This window comes from Tympanuchus pallidicinctus, unplaced genomic scaffold (assembly GCF_026119805.1).
Source record: "Tympanuchus pallidicinctus isolate F22 unplaced genomic scaffold, pur_lepc_1.0 scaffold1, whole genome shotgun sequence".
In the NCBI taxonomy this organism is placed as follows: Eukaryota; Metazoa; Chordata; class Aves; order Galliformes; family Phasianidae; genus Tympanuchus; species Tympanuchus pallidicinctus.
In genome coordinates this window covers 71,612,687-71,626,092 of record NW_026294618.1, presented here as the reverse complement: position 1 = coordinate 71,626,092, position 13,406 = coordinate 71,612,687, and the positions used below count along the sequence as shown (strand labels likewise).

The 13,406-nt window shown below is 52.5% G+C and overlaps 1 protein-coding gene across 1 annotated transcript; it reads left to right on the top strand.

Moving 5' to 3' along the window:
* Positions 1 to 4,403: 4,403 nt before the first annotated feature.
* IRF2BP2 (interferon regulatory factor 2 binding protein 2) lies at positions 4,404 to 8,519 on the top strand. Its single transcript, XM_052671793.1, has 2 exons — positions 4,404 to 5,521; positions 5,712 to 8,519. The coding sequence occupies exons 1-2, from the start codon at positions 4,519 to 4,521 to the stop codon at positions 6,425 to 6,427; spliced, it is 1,719 nt and encodes a 572-aa protein (XP_052527753.1). The 5' UTR covers positions 4,404 to 4,518; the 3' UTR covers positions 6,428 to 8,519.
* Positions 8,520 to 13,406: the final 4,887 nt, after the last annotated feature.

The following is a 13,406-nucleotide window of genomic DNA, read 5'->3' as shown; positions in this document are numbered from 1 at the left end:
AGACTAAGTGATATGCAAGCCCCAACCTCTGGCAAGCTGTTTAATAATTATTATCCAGAGGAGGAGACCAAGGTTAATTGTCAGTTCCAGAATGGGCGTACCAGTTATTAATTTTGCTACAGTTCTTTTTATCACATATGAATTTGGCTGTGCTTCCTGGCAGGCAACTCCTTCTGGAGCTCAGCTGGGTGTTGGGGCATTAGGGATGCAGGTGAATGCAAGAGGGATGACTCTGATCTTTGCAGCTCTGCTAGTGGTGTTTACAAGTGTGTCACTAATGCCTAAACTTGTCAGTGTTCCTACTTAGGATCGCTACACGGCAGGCAGTACACTGTGCATATGACTGAATGTCCAAGTCAATAAAAATACCCTATTTTACTTGTTTTTACTTAGTCTAAGAAACAGCACTGAGAAAAAACGTGAGGCTGGGAGCTGAGCACAGAGCAGCACCTTTGTCCCCATGCCGGCTGCCCAAAGGGGGTTAGGGGAGCAGGCAGCAATGACATCCAGAAACTAATTTCACTGCACTTTGTTTCCACAGATTGGAGCATGCTTCTGCTAGCTCTCCTTATATTACGAAACTGAAATAACATGACTGCAACGATGGGCAGAAGAACATGGTCACCTCTCGAGCTGCAGCATGGTGTTCCCATGGGGTCACGGCCTCCCGGTCTTCCTGTGCTGGGCCAGAATTGCCTGGCCATGCTAACACACCGCAGGCAGCTCCCAGTCGCTCTGTCCCCCCATACCCCATAGACAATTGCCAATTGTGGCTCGCAGCAGAGGGCAGCCAACACGGTGTCAGTGGGAGCGTCCAACATAGCTATTTACCAGGCTGAAGAGAGCAGGCGGAAGATTTTCCACATCAATTGCCCTTTCTTCTGGCATCTGGAAGAGTCCCTCTGAAGTTTTTATTTCCCTTCTGAGTGTAGTAACCTCTGAATTTCTCAAGTGTTTCCATCATCTTTTCCTTGCTGTTTTTTTTCCACTGCTACTTGAAATGAGGTTGTGAAGTCAATTGCTCAGTTAAAAACAGAATCATTTCCTTTTTTTTTGTTTGTTTAAAAAAAAAGCACACCATTTTGGCTCCAAATTGCCTGGGGTAGAGCCCACCAAAGCAGCAGAAGCTGCAGCACTGAGGCTCTTGCTCACACTATTACTCATATAATTATAGAATGAGAGAATAACCCGAGTTGGATCTCGGATGTATTCATGCACCCAAAACTTCTACAACAAAAATGACAGTGAAGTAACCACGTCCACATTCCCCGTTTGTCCCAGCACACACACACAGGCTGACAACATGCTACTCTGTCAGTGTCCCTCTGCCAGCAGCAGCAGTTCCATGTCACAGGGGTCATGCAGCGTGGGACAGCAGTCGGCAGCGCTGGGGAGAGGTGTTAGCAGCATGCTGCACACTCTGAGCACGGCTGCTTGTCCAGCAGTTGTCCTGTAGGTAACATTAGGAGTGGTTTCCAGTGTTTGTAGGGTCAGTGGCTCACCATCTGCTTGTCTTAAAGCCTTTGTCAACAGGCTGTTCTTGACAGCAGTATTGTATACATCAGTACTTTCTTCCCATATTAAATAAAAAATGGTTAGACAGATATATTTCTTTAGGACCAGTACTGATGTGAGAGCAGGACTCTACTGAACTGCTGTTCAAATGGTACGTCTCAAAAACCACACAATAAATGGAGGGTGGGTGTGGTATACAGGGGGTTCTCTTCTAAATTTATGCCTACTTCTAAATGAAAATTGGAACATTCAGCATTTCTAAGATGGCTACCAGTACTCTCACAGGCAAAAATGAGCAGCTGTGTACAATCAGAAGCTGGCAGGTGCTGTAGGGGCTTCTGAACTGTTCAGCAAATATCACAGATATCACACAATCCACACATAGGCAAGAAGCCCACTGTAACCCGACCACGTTCAGCTTTCTGGAAAACGCTCTGGAGCAAGTGCCAACTCCAATAGGAACAAAAGCAGCAGAAACTCTACAAAGCTGGGAGGCAGAGAACCTCTGCTCCTACCTGTCAGCAGAGGTCCTGCAAACATCTCAGCAATAATCCACTGCCCCAGCTTGGGGCTTTGGCCTAGGATGGGTTCTGCAGGTGGAACCTGTGGCATCCGCAGCCCCCACTGGTGGGCATCCAGGGAAAGCAATGGCTTTGTGGAGGTTTCCAGCTGCACCTCTCCCTTCCTTCCCTGCACTGTGGCACTAGGCAGAGCCACAACCAGGTCAGGGCTCCCCAGGGCACAGGGCTGTGCCAGGGTCCCCCGGCTGGGCATGCCTGCAGGCCCCAGTGCCCCTACATATAGCCTTGCCATGTCATCGCCAGGGCGTTCAGCGGAGAGCAGGCACAAAAGGATGGTTTCTGTTTCAAAATAAATAAACAAATAAATAGATAGATAAATAGATAGATAGATAAATAAAAGCAAAAAGAAACAAATGCATTATCTGTTGTATTCTTGTGCAGAAACTGCTGTAACAGCAGCTTTGCAGACTTTTGTGTGTGTGATTTGATTCGTAAATCACATTTCCTATGCCACTATTTTTTATCTGCTTTTTGACACTGAAAGCTGCAATGGTTGTTTTTGTCTCTTCTACTAGAATGGATTCAAAAGCAGCAAAATGCAGCAGAACCCAAACACTGTCAATGCTAGCTCTGACCAGCCCGATTTCATTAGGAATGAAGTTAAATAAATAGGGGTCACACTCCCCTGTCCTGCAGTCAGACGCGTGAAAGCTCTGCTTTCTCCCTCCCTGCAGCCGATTCGCTCCGAGCTCTGCTCACCACGCGCAGTGTGCAAACACGCAGCTCCTTGGCTTCCCACCAGTGTATATAAATATATGCAGTTTTTTCCTTCGCAGAACCTGGAGGCTAAAGCAAGAGGGCAAAGGAGTACGTGACTAAAACATCCAAACTTCCTCTTTCATAAGCCATCACATGATGCAGTGCAATTACAATTCCTGCCTTGTCCTTGCCAATTGCAGGCACATTGCCTCACCCGAGAAACCCGGCTGCTTCCCCCGGCTGTGTGCGTATGTGTGTGTGTGAGTGTAGAGGCAGCAATCGCTGCAGCCGCCTTGGCACGCCTCCAGCTCCAGGCTGGAGAAAGAGGGCAGTGGGTGGAAGACGAAAACAAGATCTGTTTACTTAGCATGCAGGGATAAAGCGTCTTTCCAGCCGGGAGGGGGTGCACAGAACAGCCTTAAAGCACTTTGATGCAACGAGAAAGGAGGGCCGCGCTGCGGAGCCAGCCGCGTTAACCCATGCTTCGCCGGGGGACACGGCGGTAATCCGCGCACGCCTCTCCCGGTGCCGGAGCCGCATCCCCCGGCCCGCAGCCCCGGGAGTGCCGCAGGCACCGCCCCACCGGGCTCCGCGGACGTCAGAGCTCCCCCGGGCGTCCCCGCTGCCTGCCCCCCCACCCGTAACCTACATAACGCCGCGGGGAGGGCCGTGCCCGCCCGCGGGACGTGGCGAGGGAGCTGCCGCCCCTCGTGGTGTCGCTGTGCGGGGACGGAACGGAACGGCCGCGCTGTGCTTGCGCTGCGCGGATTGTACTCATCCGCCTTAGAGAGCGGAGGGTTTGTGGTTGCAAACGACAGGAAATCTCGAGCGTTCTATTTCCTGCGTGCAGTGACAACAGTTTAAAAAAAAAAAAAAGGGTGATGGTTTTATTTACCCACAAGGCCCCTCCCGCCCGGGCCCAGCAGGGGACGTGGGCAGCCCCAGGGTCACGGGGGGGTCGGGGGCGACCGAGCGCAGCGACCCCGCAGCGGTCAGAACGCACCGCGCGCGGTAACCTCGCCTGTGCCAAGCGGGAGGCGCGGGCCCACTCCCGCCCAGCTCCGCTCAAGCCGCCCGCTTGGCAGGGCGCTCCGCGTGGCCGGCGCTTGGCTCCCCCGGTGGCGGGTGGAACCCCCGGGGCCGGGCCGGGGGCGCGGGCAGAGCCGGGGCCGGGAGCGCGGCGGCGGCGTCGTTGGGGCGGGGGCGCCCATCGCGCAGGCGCGGCGGCACTGTCGAAGAATCGAGGCGGCGGCGCGCAGAGGCGGCGGTGGCGGCTGGAACACGGCACGGCACGGCGCCGCCGCCAGCCCCGGCCCCGGCCCCGGCCCCCGCGGCAGTCTCCGCCCCGCCCGCCGCGGCGCGCCGGCCCCCGCCGCCCCGCGCCGCCCCGTAGTAGCCAGCGAGCGGGGGAGCCGTGCGGGCGGCAGCGGCCGCAGCCCTGCGCCAGGCGCGCCGCGAAGATGCGCGTCCCCGCCGCGCTGTGAGCGCCGCCGGCGGAGACGGCGAGGGGAGCGGCGGCGGCGGCCCCCGGAGCGGCTTTGCTTGCCGGGGCGGTCCCGGCGCCCCGCTCCGGCGCGCGGAAGAGGAAGGCGAGGGGGAGGGGGCCGCGCCGACGGTCCCGCGGCGCCCGAGCCGCCCCGTCGGCTCTCCGGTGGCGAGGGGCGGAGGAGGCGGCGGCCGGAGCCGGAGCGGGGGGCGCTCGCCGCTGCCCCGGGGCCGGGACATGTCGTCGGCGGCGGTGGCGGCTGCTTCCCGCAGGCAGTCGTGCTACCTGTGCGACCTGCCCCGCATGCCCTGGGCCATGATCTGGGACTTCACCGAGCCCGTCTGCCGGGGCTGCGTCAACTACGAGGGCGCCGACCGCGTGGAGTTCGTCATCGACACGGCGCGGCAGTTGAAGCGGGCGCACGGCTGCTTCGCCGAGGGCCGGGCCCCGCCGCCGCCGCACGCCAAGCAGCCGCCGCTCTCCGCCAAGGAGCTCCTGGCGCAGCAGCAGCAGCTCGGTCACCCCTCGGCGGCGGCGGAGGCGGCGGCGCGGCCCCCGCCGCAGCCCCTGGAGCGCTACCCGCTGGCCGCCGAGCGGCCGCCGCCCCGCCTGGGCGCCGAGTACGGCGGCGGACGGCAGGTGAACGGCATCTTGGTGCCCAACGGCTTCCCCAAGCCCGAGGAGCCGCCCGAGCTCAACCGGCAGAGCCCCAACCCGCGCCGGACGCACGCCGTGCCGCCCACTCTGGTTCCGCTGGTGAACGGCGCCGGGCTCCCCGCAGCCATCGGCGGCCTGGGCGGCCGCGCCGCCGCCGCCTCGCTGGCCGCCATCTCGGCCGCGCCCGCCCCGCTGGCCGTGCCCGTGCCCCAGCAACCGGCGGCGGCGGCGCAGGCGGCGGCCGGGCAGGCCGGCGAGCTGGGCCACAAGCGGCCCGGCTCCGTCTCGTCCTCGTCTTCGAGCGGCGGCGGCGCGACGGGGGAGCACGACGGCGGCGGCAAGGAGAAGCGCTGCTCCACCGAGAGCGTGCCGGCCGCGGCGGAGATGGGCGCCGAGGGCAAGAGCCGCGCGGGCGGCGAGGAGTGGCTGGCCAAGCCCAAGACGGTGCGGGACACGCTGCTGGCCCTGCACCAGCACGGCGGGCACGCCGTGCCGCCTTTCGACAGCAAGTTCAAGAAGGAGCCGGGCATGGCGGGCGGCAGACTGCTGGGCTACGAGAGCAACGGCGCCGCGGCCAAGCCTGGTGAGGAGCGGGAGCGGGAGCGGGGCCGGGGCGGGTGGAGGGGGTGCGTGCGGGGCCGGGGCGGACGGGGCCGAGTGTCTGTGCGTGTTTTGGTGTTTCGCACGTTTCGCTGGCCGCGCCTTCTCGGTGGTGCCTTGCGGCGGTGCGTGGCCGCCTTCTCACCCCTCTCCCGCTCTCCTTTGCCTTCTAGGGGCCCGCGCAGCCCGGAAGAGGAAGCCGTCCCCCGAGCCGGAGGGCGAGGCGGGACCCCCGAAGATGAACGGGGAGGCGCAGCCCTGGCTCCCGGCCGCGTCCGAAGGGATGAAGATGCCGCTGACGGCCACCTCCTTCATGTCACCCCCGCCGCCCACCGCCTCGCCCCACTCCAACCGGACCACGCCGCCCGAGGCGGCCCAGAACGGCCAGTCCCCCATGGCCGCGCTCATTTTGGTGGCGGACAATGCCGGGGGCAACCACGCCTCCAAGGAGGCCAACCAGGTCCACTCCACCACCAGGAGGAACAGCAGCAGCCCCCCCTCGCCCTCCGCCATGAACCAAAGAAGGCTGGGCCCCGGCAGGGAAGTGCCGGGCCAGGGGGGCAGCGCGGCGGGCGGGCTGGAGCCCGTGCACCCCGCCAGCCTGCCGGACTCGTCCCTCGCCGCCAGCGTCCCCTTGTGCTGTACCCTGTGCCACGAGCGCCTGGAAGACACCCACTTCGTGCAGTGCCCTTCGGTCCCGTCCCACAAGTTCTGCTTCCCCTGCTCCCGGCAGAGCATCAAGCAGCAGGGGGCCAGCGGGGAGGTGTACTGCCCCAGCGGGGAGAAGTGCCCACTGGTCGGCTCCAACGTGCCCTGGGCCTTCATGCAGGGGGAGATCGCCACCATCCTGGCCGGGGATGTGAAAGTGAAAAAGGAGAGAGACTCGTGACTGTGCCGGCCCAGCGCCGCCCGTCGCCCAAACTGCTCCGGTTCTGTATATATCTATAAATATATATATATAAATATATATATATCTCCAAGACAAGGGAAATGTAGACTTCATAAACATGGCTGTATAATTTTGATTTTTTTGAATACATTGTGTTTCTATATTTTTTGAAGACAAAAGGTATGTACTTATTATAAAGGCATTTCTTCTAATTGTCCTTTTTTTTTTCCTCCCGTCCTTCCCCTCCGCTTTTTTTTCCCCCTTTTGTTATAGCAACTATTTGTTGTGCTTCCCTGGTGACAATTACTGTTCGATGTAGGCTGTGACTTGCGCTGCTTTTTTTAGAGCACTTGGCAAAACAGAAATGCTTCTAGCTGTATTTGTATGCACTTGTTTCCTTTTCCTTTTTTTTTTTTTTCTTCTTTTTTTTTTTAATGCCAAATACACTTTCTGACATTGTAAAGATCGCCTTACTGTCTGTGATTCCTTATTGCTGGCCCCTGTTTCTGTAGGGCTGGTGGCACGAGGTGCTGGGGGCAGGCGGGTGCAGGGAGCACGAGGGGCTCCTCCCGGGAGCGGCTGTCCGCCTCGTGTGGCCGTGCCGGACCCAGTCCAAAATTCCTCCGTGTTTCTCAAGGGAAGTTGCCTTTGGAGTAGGATGTGGAGAGGTGTTGGAGAGGCGCTGTTGAGTTAGGGATTTCTGGGTTGGTTTGTTTCTGTTGGTTTTTTTTTTTCTTTTCCTTTTTTAAGGCAAAGTTGACCGCAGTTCACGTGATCAGTTGTAAGATTACAAAACTGCATCTGTTCACCAATTGCGTACTCTAACGTGGAATTGTGATAGCCAACCTAATGACATGATTGGTGACTGCACTGGTGTAGCACTGCCGTCTCTAAAGGCCTTCAGCATTGGGGTTTTGTGTCTTTGGACAATGCTGGGGAGGTGGGAGAAAGACTGTTTATTTTCTTTCTAATTTTACTTTAATTTTCAGATAGTGCAGGTGGACTTTCGAATTTGCTTATCAGTCTCCTCTGATGCTGTTGCTATTGTTACTATCGCTGACACGGTGTAGTGTGCCTGTAGTGGCAGGTACGGTGTGGTACAATGACAGCAGCAACTGAGGTTCTGCCAGATTGCCTGCGGGCATATCAGTGACAGCCCAAATGTGGGTGGAGGAAACCTGCAATTTCCTTATTACATGTGCTTGAAACAAACCTACTGCTATTCTTTGAAAATGAAAATACAAACTGGTTGAAATGCAAGCAATTAGGGCTTCACATAATTGCCATGGCCCTGACTTTTAAGCTACTTTGGAGAACTCTTTTGTAAAGCCACTTATTTTGATCACGCTTCTGCATCACCAAGCAGACTTCTAAAATCAATAAATCATTGGTTGCTAGAAATAGTTGAGTCTTATAGTGATGTTTTTGTGCTGTTTATAGTTCGTTGGCAACGCTGCAGCTGGATGAGCCCTTCTGTTGAGGTGTTCATAACTGGGTTATAAGCGGTTATTTCTGAGCAAAGGGGTGGTGAGGTTGTCCCAGCCCTGGGTTGAGCTAGTGAGCGCTTGGTACCTGAGGAGGAGGAGAAATCTGTTCAGCTGACGTAAATTTGAAAAATTTGGGGTGCTTTTGAGTCAACTGTTTTTATTGTGATAATGTTCAGACTGCAGTTTCATGCAGAGTAGCTCTTTTCTGGAAGACTTTTTTATTTTTTTTCTCTAAAGAAATGGTCATTATTAGTATTTGAAGATCAGAACTGCACACGCACAGTAATTTTTTTATGAAGTGTTTAATGAGCACACCCACTACATTGTGTTCCATATTACAAGTCAATGTAATATTAGATAAGACTTGCATGATAAACAGATTCATTGAGTCGATATTACGCTTTAAATCTTATACCTATAGTCAAGATTGGTGTCCTATGTAAACACATTTAGCCAATTTGAAGAAAACGCACATTATATATATATATATACCTATATATATTCCTATATATATAAAAACTGTAAAGGATTCTTTGGAACCACTATGATCTGTGTAAATGTGTATTTAGGCACTTTATTAAAAAAGAAAATGGATTTTGAGCTGATAGATGGTAACAAGTTCTTCAAAGTTGCTTGGCATGATACCTCTGTGGTACGGAGCTCATGTTTTTGATTAAGGTGGTATCTCTACTTCAAAACCAAAACCGAAACAGCAACACCTCCGTTCAGAGGTCCCCTTCTAAGTTACGTTGCGGCCTAGTGTGAGGGCTGGGCCTGCTCTGACAAACAGGGCCTCCTTAAGGCCTGCTGACACCAGCGTGGTCGGTGGGTCCTGAGGTCAGCGCCCTCCTGCCCCATGGCTCCTGCAGCCCCTGGGTGGATGGGATGGCAGGAGGGCCCGGCTGGTCAGCCTGGCTGAGGGCCTGGTACCAGTGCTGGCTTGGTGGACCTACAGGCCCCTCTGTAAGCCTGGTCACCTTAAAGCTGCAAGACTGCAAAAGGAAACAAGCTAAAATCTGAGGGGTTTTATTCTTATATCTCATTTTTCTTAAATGCGATGTTGCTTTTTTACTTTCTGCTGCTTTACTGAGTTACAACACCAGTGGATTCTCCATTCACACCACATCACTATTTCCTGGGCTATAGGCTTTTTTTTTCTTCTTTTTTTTTTTTTTTTTAAGTGCTTTGGCTGCAACAGTGCTACTTATCTTACTCTTTAAACTTTTTAAAAGGTGATCTGTAATTTGTGTAGTATTAAAAATGTTTTACTTAAGAGTGAGTGATTTTTATTATTATTTTTTTTTTTACCCACATCACATTTTTAAAATATACTTTTTTTTTGCTGGCAAGTCACCCGTACGCACAGCGATTTTATTTATAGCTGCTGAACTAATATTATAATTTTCACTTTTTTTTCCCCCTTCACTTCTGGCACAAAATACAAGGAAGTTGGGGGCTTTAAACACTTCTGCTTTTAAACACACACATACACACACACACACACACACACATATATATACCTATAAAATATGTACATAAAACAAAAACTACAGTTGTCTACGTGCAATATTTTAATTTTTTAAATACTGCTTCTGTCATTTATCTGTGGATAGACTAAAGCATGGAGGGGAACATGGAGCCCCGGTGGGATGGTGCAGCACAATGATGGCTTTGATGGCCTTTGTGGTGGCCTCAGGAAACCTGGCCTGTTTTGGAGCTCCCTTTTTTAGCTGTGCTGTAAACCAGGCCATAGCAACCGTGTGTTTTTATGAAATAGCACTTAGAAAAAGGGTATAAATACATTTGAGAGTGCTCTCTAGTGGTTTACTGTGTCAACAGAGCCCCTGGATCCTTTCCTTCTATGCCTGGGCGAGTCCTGATGGCACCTGTGCTGCCTTGGTGGCACCCACACCACCCAGCTCCTCATGCGCAGGGGCAGTCAGAGCAGCTGGCACATGAAGGTGGCATCAGCCAGGGAAAGTGTTAAATTCTGAGTGAGTTCATGGCACCAGAAGTGGCTGAGCTCATGAATGGAGGTGGTTATGGTCCTGGTTGCTACAGCCTTGGCTCCTCCAGAGTGGGACCGCTGGTGAGAGGTGCCCAGCAATTAGGCTTGAGAAGGCTCAGCCCTGAGAATTGTGTATTTCTCCTCCCAAAGTGTTTGCATTTAGCTCCATCTGGAACAATTAAAAAATAATAAGAAGAAAGTCCTTCCCCAGAGTGGACTTGGCTTGTTTATCCTCTTGGAGATAAACTACAACTTCAAGTCTGTGCTCCTAGAGGAAGCAATTAAAAAAAAAATTCCCTCATAACATGTGTTTTTCCTGAGCACAGTAGTGAAAGCAGAAAGAACATCTGAGCAACACATAGCTTCATTTTCTGCCACCGATGAGCACTGTGGGGCAGCCCTCTGCACCCTTTGTGCAATGGCTGGCCCTGTCCCATGGATGACACGTATTTCACCAGAACTCCTGAGTCACCCTTCTTTGCTTCCCTCCTCCTTTGTTCCCAGGAGCCTTTCCTCTGCTGAGGTTGGGCTTCACAGGAGATGAATGGAGGCACAGCTGTGCTATGGCTCTGAGATAACTCTTTCACTGCCTTTGGGCAGCCACCACAGTATGCCCTGGGCTGGTGGTTCAGGTATGAATTGTTTGCAGCATGCTTTTGGGAAAGAAGAAACACAGACATCTTGCATAGGATATTTACAAATCTCCAAAGGGCATGCTGGGGGCCACTGTCTTGCTTGTATGACACAGGTGTGCTGGAGCCCACCAGACAGAGTGATAAGCACACATTTTTACACACACTTCACTAAAATTTGCTTTTTTATTGTGCTGCTCAAGAGCCATTTTTGTAGTAGTGGGTCTAGCAGAGCAAAAGCCAAACCCCACACAGTGCATCAGGTGGAAGCCCCATATACCAAGAGTTCAAGGAGGAGATAGGAGCAGCTGGCACCAGCTTCCCCCCACAACCTGCTCCTTTTCCTGCCACCACTGTTAAGTCTGGAAGCTCTGCAAGCAGCCCATCCCCTCTCACCACTCCATGGGTGGCAGGGCAGCGAGGAGAACTTGTCCTGTGCCATGTGTGCAATCCTGGGTGCTCCCAGCTCTCTGAGGTGAGTAGTGGAGTACTGGAGCTGCCCCTGGGGAACATGCGGGAGTCTCTGGTTTACAGGAGACTTCAGCCTCTGCCATTGGAGAGTATCCACCATTCACTCAGTATGGACTCTGGAAGAATGCAAAGTATGTGTTTTCTTTTACCGTTTTCCACTACAAAACACTTCCCCTTTCATGCTGTTTTTTTTCCTCCCTTTGGCAACTGCTTGAAAACAAACAGAAGATGAGTAAACAGAGATGAAAGAGGTTACTGGTTCACCAGGTCAATTCCCTGCAGCCACAGATGAGCCTGAAATCCTCTGGGCAGGGTGTGTCACAAAGTGTGGGGGCTCTCCTTAGTAATGGGGGCCTGGGGATGCCACCTGCACGCTCAGGAGCGTGATCGTCAACTGGATTCTCCTCTTCTTCCTCCCATGGTTTTGTGCTTTTATGTTTTTCATCTTTCAGAGCTGAAGGAGGCCCAAATGTTTTTCGTTACAATCAAAACGAATAGATTCGCTTCATTTTTTCCCCAAAAAGAACCAGGTTTTCTCCAATCCTTTTTTATAGCAGTGTCATACTCTCCAACCCTCTAGTAGTAAGAGAACTTACAGATATTAAGCAATAACTGCATAATGGAGTGAGGCATTTAATTTTGTCCAGACTATTTACAACTCTTTTTATTTCTGTTGACTTACTGCACTCAGCTGCTGCTGAGCAGTAGGAACAAATAATTTTCTCTTTTAAGATACAGCATTCCTTAGCAAGCAGTTAGCTTGGAGATGAGGTTACTCCATGAAAGACTTTTGTGGGAGCATTCATGTCAGAAGAATCAGGAAATAAATCAGCTGCTGTGCACTGACTCATGCTTTTGCAGCTTCTCCTTCTTGCATTGCAGCGAGGCCAACCTACCATAAGCACCACTTTTTCCATCTCACATTTCAGACCTATCTGTTCCGTAACAATTAAAGAAACTCACTAGCTTTCCTGTGATTTTGTGGTGGTATTGAACAGGGCTCAACCAATTTTCCCTATGAGAGCACAGTTGGGGCAAAGCTGCCCTCAGAAGTTATGGACGAAAGGAGAATTCTCTTGCAGAAAGCATTGCGCTATCTTTGTTAAAGCCAGACAACAAAACACTTTGTGCAGGAGCTGTGATGTGCTTCTGCCTCCCTGTACCTTGGAAGAAGCAGACCACATGAGCCCCACACCCAGGCCAGGGACACTAATTTGTTCACAATTTCTGCTTAGCTGCGTAGGCTGCGCCTTCTGGATTTCCCATAGGAAACAAATGATGATAAACAGCATGAAGCAATGACATTTAGCTGTGCTTTTAAATTGCCCTTTTGATGATTTCTTTCGTATTGTGAGAGCCCTTACGTTTTTTCAAGTTCTTCCCTTTACTCTGAAGAGACAACTAGCCTGTGTCCATAACTGAACTGACTACTTTTTACCCTCTATAATATTTTTATAGTCCAGCCAGTTGCTTCGTCTCATCAGTGCTGCTTATTCAGATTGCTATGGCTTTTTTCATGGACTTCTTTGACCATGCTAAAATTAACTTGCCAGTGCAAAGGCCTGATTTCTGTTCTTCTTCCTGTCACTCTTCATTTCCCTGACTCCCACAACTCAGACACCAGCCCTCCTGGTAGGACCCTGCATGCTGCAGTCAGCTCACTACTCCTCGACCACCTTTTCAAAACTCAGTGACCCACTGGCTTTGTGTGGGCCTCACAGAATCATAGAATTCTAGGGCCTGGAAGGGACATCTGGAGATCATCTAGTCCAACCCCCGAGCTAGAGAAGGTTCCCTACAGTAGGCCACATAGAAAAATGTGCTGCTGGGTGGGAGTTAAATACTCCAGAAAAAGAGACTCCAAAACCTCTCTAGGCACCTTAATCCAATCCTTTGTCATCCTCGCAGTAAAGATGTTTTTCCTCGTATTTGTACAGAACTTCCTGTGTTCCAGTTTGTGCCCATTGTCTCTTTTCCTGTTGCTGGGCATCACCAAAAAGAGCCTGGCCTCATCCACTTGACACTCACCCTTCAGATATTTATGCACGTTGATAAGATCTCTTCTCAGTCTTACTGAAGGATGCTCAGCCTTTGCTCATGTGGGAGCTGCTCCAGGCCCCTAATCATCTTTGTGGCCCTCTGCTGGACTCTTTCCAGCAGTTCCCTGTCTTCCTTGATCTGGGAAGCCCAAAACTGGATGCAGTATTCTAATTGTGGCCTCATCAGGGCAGAGTAAAGTCGGGGATCACCTCCCTCGACCTGCTGGCCACGCTCTTTTTAATACACCCCAAGATACCATTGGCCTTCTCAGCCACAAGGACTCACTGCTGCTTCACGGCCAACCTACTATCCACAAGGACACCTTTCTCTGCAGAATTCCT

Excerpts from the sequence above, each read along its gene's own strand:
- IRF2BP2 (XM_052671793.1), top strand. The coding sequence starts at position 4,519 with ATGTCGTCGGCGGCGGTGGCGGCTGCTTCCCGCAGGCAGTCGTGCTAC. Across the intron at positions 5,522-5,711 it reads CGGCGCCGCGGCCAAGCCTG|GGGCCCGCGCAGCCCGGAAG; the intron begins GTGAGGAGCGGG and ends TTTGCCTTCTAG.